Raw genomic sequence first — 21,888 nt, forward strand, 5'->3', positions numbered from 1 at the left:
TGAAGAAACCGGGCATAAGGATTAAGGTCCTTCATCTGTTAAACACCCCCAAAATATAATCTTTTTCAAGAGGGGTTTCATATGCTTCCAGTTCTTAAATTTTCAAAGTCTCTATCTCAGTGCATGCCGCAATATGTTTCAGCATCTTGTCAGTGATCATCAGTTGCCAAGTACTGATGTAAGTCTCATACACAGTGTTTTACATGGGGAGTGGGTCCGTGGTCATCTTTGAACACATTGTGTAAATATCTACCAGACAAGCTTGTGAATGGTCGGCTGCTGAGAGTGCTCTCGTATTATCATAGTGATGAAGTAGTTATAACCTACTGTAATTGATCAATTTGTGTGTATGTGTGTGTGAGTGTGCGTGCGTGCGTGAGATAGGTCCATTCCAATTAATTGTGGTTCCAAGTCCCCGACCTACTTTGTACTTTTGATTATTCATAGAGTAAAAATGAATAATCAAATTCCTATATCCCGATATTTGCAATTCAAGTCCCTGGCATAATTTCGACAGACGTTTGAGAAATTATTGTACGCATCCTCTTATTTTTCAGTATTTAAGAACAGTTTTAATCGCCGTCCTGTGGATTAGGGAAAATAATAGTAATCCACCAGCTGTAATAATCACACAACCACATTTCAGTTGAGAATTGTTTTGTAGATACGGTATATTAGATAGTATCTTGTCTGCTACATTTGTGTATATCTTTGTATATGGTAACCCTTTCGATACTTCAGCATTTTACTAAATGGCAGTTTTCATTTCTATTAGTGCATAATAGAATAAAATTGTATTGATAATAATCTGTCTACGCATTTAGCTTCATTGGCAATCCTTGAGTAGTTCTTGCGAATAACAAATTTTAATTGAAATTTTCATTTCTGTTTGCGCTTAGTAATAACCTATTGTAATTAGGATACGTCTGAATGTAGTTTAAAAATTATTGTAGTGTATTGTAGTATTCTGTTAGAAATTAGCATGCTTATTCTGTTATTGTGAGATATTTTGTGTAGTAGAAGTATCTCTCTAGAAACTCTCTTACTAGAATTCTGTTGCAATTAGGACAGGTTTAACAGCAGTTTTGAATTGTATAATTCTTGTGTATCCCTTTCGAAATTCAGTAATTAATGGCAGTTTTCATTCTGTTAGGGTATTGTAGTATAAAAATATAGTACGACTAAGTGTTGCAGTGTAGTAGTATATTAATTACCTTATTGTCGTGTGATCCTTTAGTACTATCCTGGAAAATATTTCTTTCCTTTCTTTTTTTTTTTTTTTTTTGCATAGAGTAATTTATTAAGTTATTTCATCTTTTCTTTTTTCATTATTCCGTAAAGAATGGCTAAGGAATGTAAGTGTAGGAACTGTGGGTGTGGCCAGGTATTAAGGAATATGAGGGAGGAGTTGAAGAGTTCGAGGGAGATAATTAGGATTCTCTCAGAGGAAGGAAGGTAGGTGACCCTCAAAAAATGTACTGCAAGTAGAACAGAGGGAAGATGAAGAACAGGGAACTGTAGCCCAGAAGTGTGGAAGGAGGAGGAAAGGGAAATGCAGAGTAGAGGATAGGAAAAGAAAGGTGGAACAGGGCCATGGAAGGGAAAAATGGAGGAGGAAGCAGCTCCTGCAGCCATCAGGAAAGATAGGGGAAACTAGGAGGGGAGGGGATCAAATGAGGTGGGTAGGGTTGAGGCTCTGGTTGTGGCAGATTCCATTGTTAGACAAGTGGGGAAAGTGTGTGGAGGAAAGGGAACCAGGTTAGAGTGTTATCCAGGAATTAGGTTAAGGCAAGTTGAGGTAAGTAGAAGAAAAGTAGAAGAGGAGGGAAAGGAGAAAGTGGTAGTTTGTCACATTGGTACCAAAAACGCAAGGCAAGCATGTATAAGTACCAACATAGTTGGGGATGTGTGGAATTTGGTTAATGAAGCACGGGTGAACAAGGAAGTGGAGATTGTTATTAGTGGAATACTGTGTAGGAGGGTACTGACTGGAAGGTGACAGGATTTAAATGAGACTATGGAGTGGGTATGTGGGAAACTGGGAGTGAGATCCGAATGGGCGCGAAGGAAATACGGGTCTGCGCTCAAATGGCCTTCACTTAAACCACAGTGGTACATACTGTATAAGTTAGGAAATTTGTTTAGAAGTGTTACTGGGAGGTACATTCCGAGTACTTTCGCATTGTTTTTGCTTTAGAACAACGTAAGGTGCAAGCTTTCTGCCATCAGCTGTAACAGCAAGCATTACGGCGCATCGTTTTTAGCTTCCCGTAGTGCATACGATAACACTCGATGTTCCTTTTGTATCGATTGTTCGACTTTGTGGAATATCGAAACTTAATGGCGTCTGATGTGCGTTTCCTATTTGGGAGAGCAAATATTCCTTAACATTACGCTTCTCAATCACAAAGTGGGGAAAACCAATTACTTTTTGGTTGAAATCATTCGGCATTCTTTGGCATAAAGTTGTTCTTCGTCGAAGAGAGAGCCCATTTCTCTTCACAAAATTAATCATCCAGCCTCAGCTAACCTTAAAATCCGAGATACTGATTCCATGTACAGCAGCTACTTCTAGTCCTTTAAAATACATCATTTCGTGAGAAACGGCATATCCATCGTTGCGAAACAAAATCACGTATTTAAGTAGATCCTTCTCTACTTGCGGAAACTTGCCACTTTTGGTCCGCGAAATGCTTTGCGAGACTTGTTGGTCGCTTGAAGTGCAATTTTCTGTTTCCGCCAGTAGCGCACGTTGCATTCGGACACTGAATACTTGCGGCCCGCTGCCATATTCCCGTATGTTTCAGCGTAACTGATCACTGCGAGTTTATACCATGCCGTATTACTCAATACTTGCTCATTATAGATTAAGAAACAGTTTTGAGATTACACAAAGCACATGTACTGCACCCGAAACACTCGTAAAATATGTTTGTACCAGACTGGAATAGAGCGTCACCAGTCACCTCTGTGCTGATTCTCTCACGGAATTAATGCAGTGGTGTTTCCTACCGGCTGATAACAGCACGCTGCCCAGTATTTGGAATGCCCGGTTTTGCAATAGGAAGGCTGCTACTCCAGTAGTTGACATCTTTATTTCAAAACGCATCAGGAGCTGCGTAATGGATGTTCGAAAAAGTGGGTGCATCAAATACGGGAACATTTCTTTTTCTCCACTTTGGATCCAAAAATATTGGGATGCGTAAATTATGCAAGGGCATTAATTATTCAAGAAAATAGGTACAAATTGCAAATAATATACTGAAAGAATTTTTTTTAAATGGCAAAATTAGGAATTTCTTTTACCACAAACAGGTGCCTCTAATAATTAGGGGTCATACAAATTTTAGCAAAAAACAGAAGGGTATGTATAGGTACTTTAAGGCAGAAACAGGTTCCAAGAAGGACATTCTAGGAATCATTAATGAACAAGGGGAGTGCATATGCGAGGATCTAGAGAAGGCAGAAGTATTCAGTCAGCAGAATGTAAATATGACTGGTTACAAGGATAATGCCCAGATAGAGAGGTGACTAATACTAAAGAAGTATTAAAATTTACCTATGATAACATTTACAATAAGATACAAAAGTTGAAAACTAGAGAAGCAGCTGGAATTGATAAGATTTCTGGTGGTATACTAAAGACAATGGGTTGGGATACGGTACTATATCTGAAGTACTTATATGTTTATTGTTTGCACGAAGGAGCTATACCGAATGAATGGAGAGTTGCTATAGTAGTCCCTGTGTGTATAGGAAGGGTGATAGACATAAAACTGAAAATTACAGAGCAGTTAGTTTGACAAGCATTGCATGTAAGGTTTGGGAAAGCATCCTTTCTGACTATTAGACATGTTTGCAAAATTAATAACTGGTTCGATAGAAGGCAGTTCGGGTTTAGGAAAGGTTATTCCACTGAAGCTGAACTTGTAGGATTCCAGCAAGATATAGCAGATATCTTGGATTCAGGTCAAATGCACTGTATTGCAATTGATCTATCTAAGGCATTTGATAAGGTAGATCATAGAAGACTACTGACAAAACTGAGTGCAACTGGACTAGACAAAAGGGTGACTGAATGGGTGGCTATATTTCTAGAGAATAGAACTCAGAGAATTAGACTGGCAAAGCTTTATCTGATCCTGTAATCATTAAGAGGGGAATTCCTGAAGGCAGTGTTATTGGACATTTATGTTTTCTTGTATATACATAGTACAGTCATTAAGTTCTGAGACTGACCGCATAATGGCACTGTGGTGCACTATAGTACATAGGTGGGCCATGGTATGGTACAATGTCAGTCAGTCTCTTGTCCCTGCAAAAGACAGTTGAATGCATGCACTGGAAGCAGACATACGGTCATTCTTGTGACGGTGATTTGAATGCGCCTGTCGGACCATGACATGTCACAGTTTGAGCAATGAGCAAATATCAAGTTCTGCCAGAAATTAGGCAAAAGTGCTGCCGAAACGTGTGAAATGATGCAGCAGGTTTACGGTGAGGACGCAATGAGTCGCAGTGTTGTGTTTAGGTGGCACAGATGTTCTGTGCAAGGACGGGACAGTTTGGAAGATGAGGTGCGTACTGGTCGGCCACAAACAGTTCGAACGGAACGCAAGATCCAAAAAGTTGCAACGTTGGTGCGTGCTAACCGCTCCCAATCGGTAGACGATCTCGCAGCAGCAATAGGGGTCAGCCATGATACTTGCCACAAAATTCTGACAGATGACCTCAACATGTCTCATGCTACCCAGCACAGTGTGCCACGAATCCTGTCGCAAGACCAACGTGATGATCACATGAAGATTTGTCGTGACCTCATCAGTAGTACTGACGATGATCCAACGTTTCTCAACCGGATAATAACTGGAGACGAAACATTGTGTTTCCTTTATGATCCGTAACTGAAACGACAATCCGCCACCTGGAAAACGCCACCACCACCACCACCACGACAGAAAAAGCCACGACAAGACAGGTCAAAGGGCAAGGTAATGCTGGAACTGTTTTTTGATTCAAATGGAATCGTTCACATGGAATTCCTCCCAGACGGTGCAACGGTAAAGAAAACCCACTACAAGGAGATCCTTGACCGTTTATGCACAGCAATTCGCCGTAAGCAACCTGGGCTTTGGCGGACAAAGAATTGGCTTTTGCTACACGACAACGCCCCTGCACATCGCTCTGTCCTTGTCCAAGAGGAACTTGCAAGGCAATAGGTAACAGTTTTGCCACACCCTCTGTACTCACCTGATCTCGCACCATGTGATTTTTTTCTCTTTCCTCGCCTGAAAGCACTCCTACGTGGGCGCAGATTTCAGTCATCTGAAGAGGTCATGACGGCCACAAGAAAAGCTATACGGGACGTTCCTGCCAACTGATTTCAGCGGTGCTTCCAGCAGCAATACCAACGTTGGCAAATGTGCATAACAGACAACGGTAACTATTTTGAGGGAGGATGTGGTTCTGTTTAAGTGGTTAATGGCTAACGGCAACTATTTTGAGGGTGGATGTGGTTCTGTGTAGGTGTACGCCATGTAATGCGGCATCATGTGCATCATACAGAGTCGTGTGGGTGCTTATCCTCCAGGTGTCAAGTCTCAGAACTTAATGACTGTACTAGGTATAAATGATATGAGTGAAGAACTGGTATCAGAGATAAGGTTTTCAGCTGATGATGTTGTTCTGTATAGAGCAATAAATAAGCTACACGATTATGAGCAACTGCAAAATGACCTCGATAATGTTGTGAGATGGATAACAGGCAATGGTATGATGATAAAGGGGGTTAAAAGTCAGGTTGTGAGTTTCACAAATAGGCAAAGTCCTCTCAGCTTTTCTTTTTTTTCTAGTGGCTTTATGTCGCATCGTCACAAATAGGTCTTATGGCAACGATGGGATAGGAAAGGTCTATGAGTTGGAAGGAAGTGGCCATGGCCTTAATTACAGTACAGCCCCAGCATTTGCCTGGTGTGAAAATGGGAAACCACGGAAAACCATTTTCAGGGCTGCCGACAGTGGGATTTGAACCCACTATCTCCCAGATGCAAGCTCACAACCGCGCTCCCCTAACCGCACGGCCAACTTGCCCAGTACCTCTCAGTTTTAATTACTACGTTGACAGGGTGAAAGTTCCTTATGGGGATCACTGTAAGTACCTATGTGTTAATATAAGGAAAGATCTTCAATTGGGGTAATCACATAAAAGGGATTTTAAATAAATGGTAGAGATAACTGCATTTGGTTATGAGGGTATTTATGGGTTGTAGTTGATGCAAGTGCGATAACAGGTATAACTTGAAAACAATATTCTCTCACCCATAGGTAACTAATACAGATATCGAGCTCGAACAATAATAATAATTATTATTATTTTATGACTATTATTATTATTATAGCTGTGAAGTGTTTACATCCATTTAGTATTAGTATTATTTACGTAGTTAAGTTACGAAGGGCATGAAGATCGGAGCATCTGAAGAAGTACTGGGAGGACCGCAAAGCCCGAACAATCCCTTCAGAGAGACCTGAACGACGGACTGACTAAAGTGATCCTATGTGGTCATAAAAGAAGAAGAAGAAGTTAAGTTATTTGTACGGACGATATGATCATGCTGTTTTTGAGGTTATGTCATTAAAGAGGCAATGTATATAGATTTTTACATCAGTTAATGTAAACACGTGTAAATTAATATTATAATTTATTCTTACCTGTATATATAAATTGTAATCCATAATTGTGAAACACACTGTAACTTCCAGAATGGTAATAAGGCAGTAGAACGATTGCGAATATTCTATACATTGTAATCTATGGATTGGACGCTCTAGCATATTCATGAAGGTAGTTTTTTTTGTAATGTATCTTTCTGGAAACCTTGCCAGACGATCTTGACAGTGAAGTCAGTTATTGTTTGGGAGTTATTGAGAGTTACTGTTAAAGGAATTATGGTGTAGCAAGGTTTTGCTTGTGATCACGTGTACGACATGCTTTTAAAGCAGTGAACTGATTTATTTGTGTTTCAATGTTGTCATCTCGATGTGCAGTGATTGGCAGTTGTGTTTAAATGGCGGTTTGTGATGTGAATGTTTCGTTTTTGACAACAGTGATTAAGGTTATGTGTATTAATTTGTAAATATATGTGAAAATATAATTTTATCAACTGACAACATTTCGTGTGCGTCTTTGCGGATACGTTATAGTAAGGATGTAAAGGAGACGGCATATAAGTCTCTGGTAAGACCCCAACTAGAGTATGGTTCCAGTGTATGGGACTCTCAGCAGGATTTTTGATTCAAGAACTAGAAAAAATACAAAGAAAAGCAGCTCAATTTGTTATGGGTGATTTCCAACAAAAGCGTAGCGCTACAAAAATGTTGCATAGTTTGGGCTGGGAAGACTTGGGAGAAAGGAGACGAGCTGCTCGACTAAGTGGTATGTTCTGATCTGTCAGTGGAGAGATGGCATGGAATGACATTAGTGACCGAATAAGTTTGCATGGTGTTTTTAAAAGTGAGAAAGCTCATAATATGAAGATAAAGTTGAAATTCAAGAGGAAAATTTGGGGAAAATATTCATTTGTAGGAAGGGGAGTTCAATGCACCTCCAATTTCTTTGCAATCATTTAAGAAAAGGCTAGGAAAAGAGATAGGGAATCTGCCACCTGGGCGACTGCCCTAAATGCAGATCAGTAGTAACTGATAGAACTGATGATCATTCACTACACCAGCTACCCAGGTTGCGCCATATGAATATCAAATTTTAATATCTGTGGTAATATCTGAAAGTTGACATAATGTTCAAAGGCTCGCCTTCCGAATCATGGTCCAAAATTTAGGGGGTCAATAGTATCTTGCTCGTTCATTAGCCGATGCACAGCCATAATAAACAGCCTTATCTCTACCACAACTTGCAAGAAAAGTTGCACATTGATACTATATTTCACCAAGCAACAAGGAAGTTTTGTGTCAGTACTCGTAGTATTCAAACATCAATAATGTGACCAATATCAAAGGCTGCTTCCCCTCCTGCACAGCTGGCGTGCACAGTTACCTAATTGTGACACAGATGTGGTTGTTGAGAAAGCAGGAAGAAACAACAGACCTGTAAAGCACGAAGTTGTACTAATGGATATTTTGCTGTCAATGATGGGTCAAATCTGATCAAGTTGTGGTTCTAGGTATATGTAGATTTTTCTCTTAATGGGTTGTTCCCAGAAATATGAATTATGTGTGGATGTTTACTATTATTATTGATGAAAAGTCATAAAAATTTAGGATCCCAAGTAAAATAAAAGGAACAATATACACGAAAAAGTTAGCAAACGTTCCAGTAACGACCCAGCCGTGGTTTTAGTTTTAACAATTTATCAGGATTACTTCCATTACTACTTCTACTTATGAAACTGCTACATTTTTCTTGCTAGTGTTTTAACATTGCACTAATACATAATCGGCAACAGTAAGATGAGAAAGAACTACGAGTGGGAAGGAAGCGGTTGTTGCCTAAATTAGTATGGCACCCAGCATTTACAGGGTGTGAAAATGGGGAACCATGGAAAACCAACTTCAGAGGTGCCATCGGTGGGCTGGGTTTATATCAGCCATCTCTCAAATGCAAACTAATAGCTTGTATATCCTGTACTGTGTATTCACTTCCTCAGTGCTTATAACTCTTACCTCCTCCTCAGGCACTGGAGTAGGTGCAGGTCTATTACCACGCTGTCCACCACGGTTAAACACGCGAAGGTGATTGAGGAGGTAGTCGTAGAGATACATCTTATCTGGCTCAATACCATGGAATGTGATTGACCGATCACTACAACAACCAAGACCCTGAAATAAAAATGTACAATATTAATGTTTCTTGTATATCTTCAAAACCAAAATATATTCAGAGAATTTTGGTTCTATTAACACAAGTTATTTCCAAATGAACTACAAGTCATTAACATTTATGGAAGGTAAAACTTCATCTTTCTAAACAACCAATCTATTCAAACTTTTGTAGCCTACACCACAAAACAACAGCTATCTTTGGCTGAGCATATCCTATGTCTGCCATGACAGTAGGTGTATAATAATGCACATGAATACAAATCTAACTGGATGTCTGGTTAGTAGGCATGGACATTTGCTAGGGAAGTATTAGAAGAAAACTGGAGGCAGGTTCCCAGTAACTCAGCTGCTGCTATCAGACTTGAACCATAAATTTTTTTTTTTTTTTTTTTGCTAGGGGCTTTACGTCGCGCCGACACAGATAGGTCTTATGGCGATGAAACCATAAATCTAAAATGCAACAAAGAGCTCCCATGCAATTTACCCATTGAACTACAGTGTACAAATGAGCATGATGATTATAACAGTCCAAATCAGTTCATAGCACAGTACAGGTTTCTGGCAATATCACTGTACCTTCCAGGCAATTTGAGCTTGATTTAAACAGCCATAACTTATCTGCTGCCAAATGATGCGAGCTGAGGAAACATTATTCCTCATGTTGATCTGAATTACTGTTATTGTGCTGTTTCAGTCTGAATAATCTATTTTCACAACAAGCAGTAAATCTTGACTGTAAATGCATTTCAAATTACAGAAAGAGCCACTTATAATAGCAAACCATTGCACATAAAAATAACTTATTCTGGCAGCATGAGAATTAATTTTCTACTAGATATCAGATAATATCCACTCCCTGCCACCGACTCTGGATTCTTCATAAAACAGAGAGAGAGAGAGAGAGAGAGAGAGAGAAACAGGAGGTGGGGGGCTGCAAAATTACATTTTTGAAGTTCGTGATTAGACTGCTCAGTGTTAGCTAGAGAAGTATACTAACTACCATTCAGAAGGCCCAACTCATGACGGACAGCAGGCATATTAACAAGGCTACTAACCACATGAACCATTAAACAATTACAGAATTTGTTTACTTCATATTATCTCTAATCTTTCCCTTGTGAAGTGCTGTTTACAACAATACAGTGAGTATTCAGGACTAAATTACAATAGATATAGAAAATTTACAAAGAAAACAGACTTGATAATTTATTGTATAATTGATAGGTTTGTCAACAAGTTGTTCCTAAAAAGATAATTATGAGACAAAACGTAAACTGTAATGGCTATTGTAGAATGCACTCGTAGCAGTTTAACATGCACGTAGCAAATTTTAATGACTCAATAATAATTTCAGATATTTCTGAAAGCTACTTTTTTTTTTAAATTCCTGAAGCAGATCAAAAACTTCACTGGAATAATGACCAAGTCACATTCCATTTACCTGTTATTTACTGCAAAGAAGAAACTATCATCAAGTAATTGCACATGATAAATTTCATTTTTGAACCCATATTGTCAAAAAGTATCAACTTGTGAAAACCTTAACAACAAATATTCCACCTTTACAATACTGTAATCGCCTTTATTAATAAGACTACATTAAACTATATTGGTGATGAAGCTTCCGTGGCCCAGGCGGCAGCGTGCCAGCCTCTCACCGTTGGCCCCCGTGGTTAAATCCCGGTCACTCCATGTGAGATTTGTGCTGGACAGAATGGAGGCAGGACAGGTTTCTCTCTGGGCACTTCGGTTTTCCCTGTCATATTTCAATCCAGCAACACTCTCAAATATCATTTCATTTCATCTGTCATTCATTAATCATTGCCCCAGAGGAGTGCGACAGGCTTCAGCACCCAGCACAATTCCTATCCTCACCGCTAGATGGGGGTTTCATTCATTCCATTCCTGACATGGACGAATGACTGGAAACAGGCTGTGGATTTTCAAACTATATTGGTGATACATATTTTGTCCTCTTATGGAACATCTTAAGTCTCACATAAAATCATTGGAAATATGGTAAGGACACATTAAAATTAGTGAGTAAAAAGTCTATGCATCTATGCATTAGCGTCTTGTCAACCTTGAATCTTAAAATAACACAAACATGAACATGATGTGAACCATGAAGTACAGTTATTGCACAGGTTAAAATGTTGTTACATGCGTGGTATTGCACAAATATAATACAGCATGAGTGGCTATGTGAATTAAATTAATCATATAATTATCCTCACATTGTGAACATTTGCACATGTTCTTGAATGTGTGCATAAAATAGTGTAATATTAATGCCAGTTTAAAATAGCTTCTTGTGATGAGTTGAAGAAAGGTGGGCTTATGTTGAATGACGCAAGGTAAACTTGGTTGTGTTGTGCTGTCCTGTGCTGTCCACTTCACAACAAGTGTTGAAGCTAACTCAGTATAACATAAATTCTCCCTTCAGTAGGTAGAAGTGTGTTGCTTTACCGTGGCCAATCCGAAGATGACATAATACCACTACTTCTCTCTGAGAAACCTGCAGGGACGTCTTCAATACCTTCATAGTTCCTTTAATCATTCTCAGCTTATTTGAAAGAGGGATGGCCTGCCACTAAACTCCTAATGGGACATTACTAGATGTCTCAGCTGAGATCAAATATCACTGGATGGAACCCTGTGAGGTATTAAATGTGATAAATATCATGTGAGGTATCGGGGGCAGTGTGACTGCCTCCTTGACAGCACTATCAGCTAACTCGTTTCCTGATACACCCTTGTGGCATGGGAGCCATAGAAAAGTAATTTTGGTGCTAAATCTCCACAACCAGTCCAGCAGGTCCTGGATCTGCTGCACCAGAGGGTGCCGCAAGAAACATGGATCAATAGATTGTATCGAGCTCAAGGAGTCAGTACACAGCTGAAAGTGCCAACGTTCACTGGACAGTGCATACCGCAGAGCTTCATGGATAGCACAGAGCTCTGCTGTGTACATGATATAGGTTTTAGGTCGAGACCCTTTCATATTTCAGATTAGGTCCAAAGACATGGTGAACATACAACATTTAAGAAGTTATGGTGTAAGCCACTTGGAAATTAATAACATTTATTTTGAAGTCATGCAAGGTAATTTAACAGCACTTGTGAGGAAGAGGAATTGTATGGAAAGTTCAGGACAGATAATGTACTTGAATATTTGGCAGGTTAACGGTAGACGTCATTTCTGCACTATTTAAATAACATGACCTGGCAGAGAGAAGCTTCTACTGATGTTATTCGAAGGATGGAAATAAGCGGATAAATTCACATTTTACTTATTTGATTGGAATCCGGGGACACGAATGGAATTATGACATCAAGACTGCAGTAATTAGTGGAAGAGAATAAGAATAGTTGGATCGATATTACACCGAAGTGATAATGATACATGGCATTACCCTCATCATGGGACAATGACTACATGTCGCTATCATATGGAAAGGCACACACACATTATTTCTTTACTTCGGTAACTGAGCGGGAAGGCTGCATGTGTTTGTTGGGAAGCCGACTTCGCTGGACACTAAAAGGACAGTCTCTAATGTGATGTAGAAAGGAGTGTCATGCATTACTTGATGGAAGATTGCTGTATAAGGTGGACGTGAAACAAGATTTCTACTCAAGTTAACAATGAATATTGAGATATCTACAAAGTAACTCAACGCAATTAGATAAAACATGCACGGGTACTTTATGCAAGGAGAGTATCATTGTTTATTAGTGCAACTATATGGTCATGTGTGAGACATGTTCTTTAATATCATGTTAAAATTCCAGTGCTCAAGATACCATGACCGGATTGCAATGTGCATGGATTAAGAAACGAGTATGATGGCAGAGTAGAAGAAGATGACCTGGCCGTTGAGATGATTCCATGCTAATGCTAATGCTGATACTGATGACTATGACCTGACAGCGACACATTTGAAACTAATGGAAAATTCTAAATTCCCATGGAGGGAATTAGATCACCTGCATACACCCCAGCGTCAGTGGGTAGGGTCTGACACATCCCACTCTGATGAGTCTAGTGTCGGACCTAAGACGAAACGCTGGTTAATAGAGCAAACACCTAAAAAGCCTTACATCTGATATGTTTTTTGACATTTTGACATTTGAAACTAGCCGAGAAATGGGGGCTCGAGCACAAAAGATAAGTTCGTAATTTCACTTTCCTTAATGTGATACTGATCCATTATGTGATATTGATTTTCTTTGTGTATTTCCTCTTTGCAGGCATAGACTTAGTAATTTTAGAATATGTGCATGTGTGTATATAATGTGAAAATTAGGCAGTGATGGAGATAATAACATCTTCTGTATATACTATTCAGCTAAATTACTAATTGAACAATTTAAAGTCATCTAAAATTCAATGAGAGATGTAATGAAGCAATTTATGATTTTATTTAACGCGAGATGCAGATGCAACATTTTAATTGAGTAGACGATCTTCTACATTAATAATCTGGGAATCACGTATAAATATTATGAGGAACAGCCAAATTTTTCTGTATTCAGTGAGCTAAGTTATGTTTTATGGGGCCACGATGAAGTTAAATTATTATAATTTGAAGCACATAGGTATTCTTCTTAACAAACTACTAACTTTATCATATTGTATTTATGCTTTAATTTTGAATTTGGCACTTTATTTAGATTTGATTTAAGAGAAACTGATTTAAAATTTAAAACAACATCTTTTGGTACCATTTGGCTAATTTTGAATTTCTTATCTGACCTACAGTTCAGACCTGGTCACAGACAATGAACTATAGAGCTCCATATTTCTAATGTGTCGTTTCATAACTGCATGCATTGAATCAACCTCTAGAACAGCACCAAGACCAGGTTCTTGGTATTTTTTTTGTACAGCATAATGTTTATGTTATGATTGTCCCTTTCCAAAACATTAAGGCAATGGACATATGTCTGACGTTATGTTGGCACTGTGAATCTTGGACATGGAACATTATGGCCTGGAAATTAATAGGATATATGGACAAAGAACGAAACAGTTCAGCTGATATCAGGTGTTTTAAATGGATCTCATCCCTCCCTGTCATTCACAGCATAGCTCTGGACATGGAACAGTCACTGAGCTTCATAACTAATATTTTAAGAGAAATAGACTCAGAACAGTATGATTCTAGACCATTAGCTATAGAGCCTTGAGCAAGCTATGGTTACATTTTGTGTATATCAGGATTAACCTGATAGGGAGTGTTCCTTCTGCAATAATTGTACCGGGAGGTAGAGGTACACCTCAACGCCGCGCATTAAAAATTAGCACCTAAAGGAACTCCTCTATCGAACTAAAGTAGAAACTACTACAACAAGAACTTAGAACTTTAATCAGAAGATGTCACCACCAAAATATTATGTAATTTTGTTATTGTGCAGTTTCCTAAACTGAGTGAATTTCTCCTTGTTTTATTTGCCATTCATCAAGAAATTTGGACATTCCTCTACAGATGACACTACTAAAAATTATGATCAGGCACCCTGGTGCAAGGTGAAAGAACTTATAATTTAAAGTAGTTTCATATTCCTAGGTTTTCCAAAACTGATCTATGTTCATTTAGTTTTGGGTTGGCAATTCTTCTTTTCTCCTTCTGCCAGTTTTGAATCTGGCCAATGAAAAATTTCTGTAATTAATTTCCAACCTATCACAGGCTTCTTGTTCGATTTTGAGTGTTACTTTTGAACTTAACCAATAAAATTAAGAGGGTGTGTCCTGATTAATCTTGAATGATCTCGAACCTTCCCTGAGGGTTTATAAACTGCGACTTTTCACGTTTCTTGGCCAATTGATCGTCGTCTGAGTGTGTGTCGTCGGCAGCAGAACATCTGTAAGGTAATGGCCACGTAACTTACATCTTTCTTGTTTTAGCTACCTGCGCAGCTTAATACGAGGGGAAAGGTCCGAATCTTTAGTTATGTAACCTGCTTTTCTAAAATGTAACTTTCTTCCGGCTGATGTAAGCAGTTCATAAAATCTTTAACTCTAAACCGGGGATAGAGACTGAAGTACCCTCTCGAGCTCCCCTTCATCTTGGTTTGAGGTGACTTCGTTTTGTAATGGTTTTCTTCCTGTAATGTGTTAAAGTGATTTCCATGCGAGCCACCTCAGTAGTTTGGGAATAGCCCCTGCTTCATCAGCCGAGAGCCCTATAGGTTTTAATATTTCATTATCTGGAGTGCATTGTTCGCCTCCATTCAGTTTGTGTTTCTGGCCGTTTACTTAACCTGGTCTTTTTCTGAAGGCCCTATAGGTTGTGTACTAGACACCCCTGTTTCAAATTGTACTTGGGCCATCGAAGGCCAGAGAGTATAAAATTTCGATGTTGCCTTGAGTAGGCTTGAGAAAAGGAGAGCCTGTTATAGCTCTTTTCAAGTTTCGTGATTGTGAATGGTGCCTCTGGAAGGCTTGACATTTGTAATTGAGGGAGCAAGTGCTCTTGTTTTGGGGGGGATTTCTGCCCTTGACTTAATGGTTCTCAATTTTTAACCTAAATTGTGTAAGCTGGATCCAGTATCTCTGGAATTGTAAAACTAGGGGCGTGAAGCCCAGAATCTGTAAATATCAAGAATCTTGGATTTTCCCAATCTTGTTTAATGACTGCAATTTGTACCTGTAATGTTGTTATGAAAAAGATTGTTAAGTTTGTTTTCGGAAAAGAAAGTTAACCTTTTAAAGTCTTAACTCAATTTTTGATATTACAGATAGACCCATTCACCCCAGCACCTTCTTTAACCTCTTCCTTCTCCATGGGTAACCCCGTAACAAGTGGTAGCAGAGCGTGGTTGAATGGGTCTCAATTAAGCCCTTTTTGAGGGCTAAACATAGAATCCACACTGAACTCTAAAGAATTTTCTCATTCGCTAGAATTTTTTTTCTAAATTTGTAAATTTTCTATCATCATGTCTGGCCCTCGTGAAGTTCTCCATTCCAGGTACTTGCGCAAGGAGGAACTAATTTATGAGTTACTTATTAGGAATGTTCAATCCGAAGGCATGGTTGCGGCAGATACCACCAAACTTAAAGAGCCATTAGAATTACCTATTTGTACCCCAAATTTTGGGGAAAAAGAAATTGTTGAGGCTCTATCCACTATCACGGACAACACCACCGAGCTAGCGTCCGTAGTTAATTTTTTTGAAGTAAGCGATCCATCTCCTAATCAGCTTAAGAGAGTACAGGCTAGACTGTTCCATTTTTATAACAGGGTTAGCGATCTATTGTCTCTAAAGTTAAAAGAAGATCATGCCAAGGAGGCTAGTAATTTAGTTGACCATCTATCAAAAATGTCAAATAGAGTTGAAATGAAATGTCGTATGGCTTTTAGTGCCGGGACATCCCAGGACGGGTTCGGCTCGCCAAGTGCAGGTCTTTCTATTTGACACCCGTAGGTGACCTGCGCGTCGTGATGAGGATGAAATGATGATGAATACAACACATACACCCAGCCCCCGTGCCATTGGAATTAACCAATTAAGGTTAAAATCCCCGACCCAGCCGGGAATCGAACCCGGGACCCTCTGAACCTAAGGCCAGTACGCTGACCGTTCAGCCAACGAGTCGGACTCAAATAGAGTTAATTAATTGTTGACTGGGGCAGCTGCTCCCAAAACCGACCAAGCCCCTGTGATAAACAGTGTGAGTGAGGAAGATTCTTACAAAATGGTAGAAAGTAGAAAATCTGAAGCAACGCAACAATCATCAGCCCCCTTTTAAACAGAGTCTGGTCATCCCAAACAAATTCCACCTTTCTTCTTGAATAATGCTGTATCGGAAGCTTCTCAACCTAGGTCGTCACCAATTATGTCACCCTGTTTTAGTAGTTTGCCCCATCCACTGGCTATGTTACTTAGGGGAATTTCAAAATTTTCTGTAAGCTCCACCAATGACGTCATTTCATTTCTAAGATTTTTAGTTGAATTTCAGGATCATGCACTAGTGTTTTCTCTCTCTCACTCTTAAATTCTCCAAATGATGTACCCATATTCGGTAGGCGTCCTGTCGGTCAATGCTATAGCTGATAGATCATTTATAGAAGATTTCCACGCCCACCTGTTGGCAAATTTCATTTCGGCTAGGGCAATGTCCTCTTTAATACAGAAGTACTATTTCAGAGTGCAGCAACTGGACGAAAATCTTGCAGACTTCATTCAAGATATCAAATTTTATACCCGAGTGTTCGCTCTGCATTTTTCTGAGGACCAGATTGTGCAAACTATTGTTGAAGGTATCTCACCACCTTATGGATCTTATTTATGTTTTGAGTCTCGTCCCCAAACTTTGGCAGAATTAGAGGCTATGGCTGTCCCAGCCGAAGGGGTGCGGTATGCCAACACCTTAAGAGTCGCTAAGGAGCCCCCTCCGTCTTCTAGTAATTTTCGGCCTCCACCTCGCCGACCTTTCACCACCCGTAAGTGCTATGCTTGTGGGTCTACGGATCATCTGCGTAATAAGTACCGAGTGATAAAATCGAATGGGGCAAAAAATGGAGCAGGGTCATCACAAGGATGTTTCAAATGCGGCTCTTTTACTCATCTAGCCAAGAATTGCCCCAATGCCAATAGCACCCCCTCCAGCTCAACTTCTGGTGCAACCTTCGCGAACTCTAATAATCGAAAGTGACTAGTGTCATCGGCTGAGTCGGCAAGTTCAGCTTACCAAGGCTCAGCCCCCGTTAAACACACCAAAAGGTCCGGTACGGGGAAAAGTTCTTCTAACCTATCATTTGAAGGTCCTAAAGAATGCCTCAGAATTGCGTCGGAGACCCCCGCACTTGTACCATTTCTTAAAATTGAATTGAATAGTGAACCGGTCACGGCTCTATTAGACTCGGGGAGTGTTTGTTCTATTATTTCGGCAGAATGGTATGCTAAATTAAAGAACATTTGTAAGTTTCCTGACTATTTTTCATCTTCAGTCCAATGCGTTTCGGCTAATTCCTCTCCATTAGAAATTTTAGGTTTCATCCTTGCCAAAATCCGAATTTCCAAATTCACTTGGAAAATAAAATTGTTTGTGGCTAAGCACTTGTCTTGCCCCATAATATTAGGAGCGGATTTCATGTCTTCAAATTTCCTAATGATTGTAAAATTCCTTTGGTTAAATGTAACTCTGTGTCATATTCATCTGTTTCGCCTACCCAGGATGAGATGTTACACCTTAGACATCTACCTGAGGAGCAGGCTGAAAGTATTTGTAAATTGTGTCAGTCGTTTCCGGATGTATTTTCTGATACTCTTGGTGTTACTGACCTTATTGAATGCAAGATTGAGGTTACGGATTCGATCCCAGTTAGGTTTCCACCTTATAGGCTGTCTCCACCTAAAATGAAGGCTCTAAAAGAGATCGACCAGATGTTAAAAGATGGTATTATTTGACCCTCTAAGTCGGCGTATTCATAGCCTATTTTTCTGGTGCCGAAACCCCAAGGTGGCTTCAGGCCTGTCATTGATTATAGGGCTCTCAATCGGAAGGTGGTGTTACAATTTGTGCCTCTTCCCGACCTTCACTCTTGTTTTTCATGGTTTCGGAAAGCTAAGTTCTTTTCCATCCTTGATCTCAATCAGGCATACAACCAGATCCCTCTAGCTGAAGAATCGAAACATCTAACAGCTTTTGCCACGGATTGGAACTTGTATGAGTACAACTGCGTGCCTTTCGGGCTCCCCACGGGGGCAGCTGTTCTCACTAGACTACTAGATAGGGTCTTTTCCGACATCAAGTTTGAGTACTTGTATCACTACCTTGATGATGTCGTCGTATTTTCTGAGACCTTTGAGGAACATCTAGATCATCTAAAGGAAGTACCCAATCGCCTTCGTAAGGCCGGGTTGACTGTCAAGTTATCTAAGGTAGCTTTTGCTAAACCTTCTATGTTATTCCTAGGGCATATTGTGTCGCCCGATGGTGTTTCTATCGGTCATTCCAGAACACAAGCCATCCGTGGTTTCAAACCTCCTAAGGACATCAAAGGTATTGCCAGGTTCATAGGCATGGTGAATTTCTTCATGAAATTTATTCCTAACTTCGCTAACAGAGCGGTGCCCTTGAACTTACTTTGTAGGAAAGACGTCAAATTTGAGAGGGGACCTTCTCAACAAGCCGCTTTTCAAGACCTGAAATTAGCTCTCTGCAACACCCCTGTCTTTGCTATGCCTGATTTTTTGAAGAAATTCATCGTTCAAACCGACGCGTCGTCATCGGCGGTGGCTGCTATGCTTCTTCAAGAGACTGAACTCGGAATGCGACCCATTGCCTATGGATCTAGGACACTATCGGCTCAAGAAGCCAAGTAATCCATCTATGAACTTGAGGGTTTGGCAGTCTTACTTGCATTAGAGAAGTTCCGACTCTACCTGGAACATGTCAAGTTTGACCTGGAAACAGATAACCAAGCCTTAAGCTGGGTCTTAGCTAGGCCACGTCGTACTGGTTGTATAGCTCGGGCCATCAGGATTTCGGCCTTCCAGTTCAATGTTAGGCATATAAGAGGATCTGAAAATGTTGTTGCGGATGGACTAAGCCGCATGTTTTCTCATGATGTGGAGACCACCGAATGGGAAGATAGTTCTCTTGCCATGCCCATTTCTTCGGGTATTAATGCCATTCTAACTGATGCCCCCATGTTGTTTAGGGATATCCAAAAATATCAACGTGAAGATCCTGTGCTGGCCCCTATTGTTGATACCCTTTCTTCTGGGGAACATGTCGTCCCTTATGTATTGAGAAACGGGGTTTTGTGTTGCCCGTCAAGGCATGATCAAAAGATAAAAGTAGTGGTTCCAGCTGTTCTTGTGCCTATGATCTTCAAGTATTATCATGAGACCCCTTTAGGTGGGCATTTAGGCATCTTCAAAACTCGGGCAAAGATCCGAGAGATGTTCATTTGGAAAGGTATGGACAGCGAAATTCGTGAATTGGTAAAAGTTTGTAAATCTTGCTTGGTTAGTAAACCCACCTTGTCCACTAAATTAGGTCTATTATCATCTCACCAAGCGTCGCGTCCCAAGGAACGCCTCTATATAGACTACGTTGGACCCATCCCCCAATCAAAGGGGAACGCCAACAAATTCATTCTAGTGTGTGTAGATGGTTTCACGAGATTTTCCTGGTTACTTCCAACTAAGCTGGCACCATTTCTTGTTTAAATACTATTTTTGCTTCTTTTGGCCCCTATCAATATATCGTTTCTGATAATGCTAAGGCATTCACATCCAACTTATTCCGCAAATTCTGTTTTGATCTGTCTATATCACATGTAACTAGATCGGCGTATTATCCTCAACCATCTCTGGCCGAGCGGGTCAATAGTAACCTTAGATCAGGTCTCATCGCATTTCATCATGAAGATCATTCCAGGTGGGATACGTCCCTGCATTGGTTGGCCTTTGCTTTAAATTCGGCGGTTCATGAGTCCCGTAAGTTCACACCAGCTTCTCTGATGTTTAAATTTGTTCCTAACACGCCGCTCTCTAACCTTTGGTCACTTAATGAGGTATTACCAGAGACAATAGATCCCGATAATATTAGAGATCTATGGAAGAAGGCTAAGGCCAATCTTAAAGTGCCCCATGAGAAGGTTAGGAAAAGATATGATCGTGGACGGAAGCCCACCAATTTAGAAGTCTGAGATCAAGTCATGGTTAGAAACTTTGTTCCCGCAGGCAAGCTTGCCCCCAGATTTCATGGGCTGTGCATTATATTAGATTTTTGACGCCAGTTACAGTATTGGTAAGCAATCCAGCCACAGAGAGGATCTTTAGAGTGCACCACTTCCAGGTGAAACCTGTGTAATGTCATTGTTAACTTTAGCTGCTAAATTTAGCAGGAGATGGAAGGTTATATATTTTTAAAATTATTATTATTATTATTATTATTATTATTATTTGAGGCCTTCTGCCCTTATTATTTTATTAAATTTGGTATATGATCTTTATGTAAAATCTTCCCCTCTGGTTTTCCTACTATTTATTCCTTGGTGGCCATTACCAAATCCCTGCCTCCTGCATCTCCACACTATTGGCACACAAGCACTTTCCATGCCGCCCGCCCCTCTGCATCACCAATAATGATCGTACTCTCAAGTCTCCAACAACACTTCTCTGCCGCCTAGATCTTACTGTTTCAGTGCCCCATCAGCCGTTCGCCGCCGTACTGCAACACCTGGTGAGAAAAACAGAAGTGGGGTAAGGGCCCACTCCACTCCCGTGAAGACTCCTTGTGAACGGCGCGCTGGAGTCCATCTCCGGGCAAAGGCTGAAGTGCGGTGACCCTACTACCAACTCATCTGGGGACTGTACAAATACTTCTAATCTGCGGCGACCATCACCACGACTACCCCTCTCATAGTAGCGGGACAGGTGTATCTCAGGGTACTTGAGGGGTCCGGGCAACCTCTACTGGGCATCGGCAGCGGCAGCAGGTATTGCCGTCAAATATATCAACATGTATTTAACTGCCACAACAACAAGGACAATCTAAATCTGCATTTAATAATTTTTTCTACAAATCAACTTCTGAAAAGGACTTAGAAATTTTCAACTGCAAATGTTTTCTTAAAATTCTTCTGCGTCACCACAAGGAAGGACATTTGGGGGGGGGGGGGGGGAGGTCTGTACCGGGATGTACACCTCAACGCCGCACATTCAAAATTAGCACCTAAAGGAACTCCTCTATCCAACTAAAGTGGAAACTACTACAACAAGAACTTAGAACTTTAATCAGAAGATGTCACCACCAAAATATTATGTAATTTTGTTATTGTGCAGTTTCCTAAACTGAGTGAATTTCTCCTTGTTTTATTTGCCATTCATCAAAAAGTTTGAACATTCCTCTACAGATGACACTACTAAACTATCTATGTTCATTTATTTTTGGGTTGGCAATTCTTTTTTCCTTCCGCCAGTTTTGAATCTGGCCAATGAAAAATTTTTGTAATTAATTTCCAACCTATCACAGGCTTCTTGTTCGATTTTGAGTGTTACTTTTGAACTTAACCAATAAAATTAAGA

At 40.1% G+C, this 21,888-nt stretch overlaps 1 protein-coding gene across 1 annotated transcript in view; it reads right to left on the minus strand.

Moving 5' to 3' along the window:
- Positions 1-21,888, minus strand: part of LOC136864617 (glycoprotein-N-acetylgalactosamine 3-beta-galactosyltransferase 1) — a 99,995-nt gene that overhangs the window by 15,601 nt on the left and 62,506 nt on the right. Inside the window, exon 3 of the mRNA XM_067141854.2 lies at positions 8,680-8,835. Within this exon, the coding sequence (XP_066997955.1) occupies positions 8,680-8,835 (156 nt within the window). The remainder of the gene's footprint in view (positions 1-8,679; positions 8,836-21,888) is intronic.

Source organism: Anabrus simplex, chromosome 2 (genome assembly GCF_040414725.1).
Source record: "Anabrus simplex isolate iqAnaSimp1 chromosome 2, ASM4041472v1, whole genome shotgun sequence".
NCBI classification, from domain to species: Eukaryota; Metazoa; Arthropoda; class Insecta; order Orthoptera; family Tettigoniidae; genus Anabrus; species Anabrus simplex.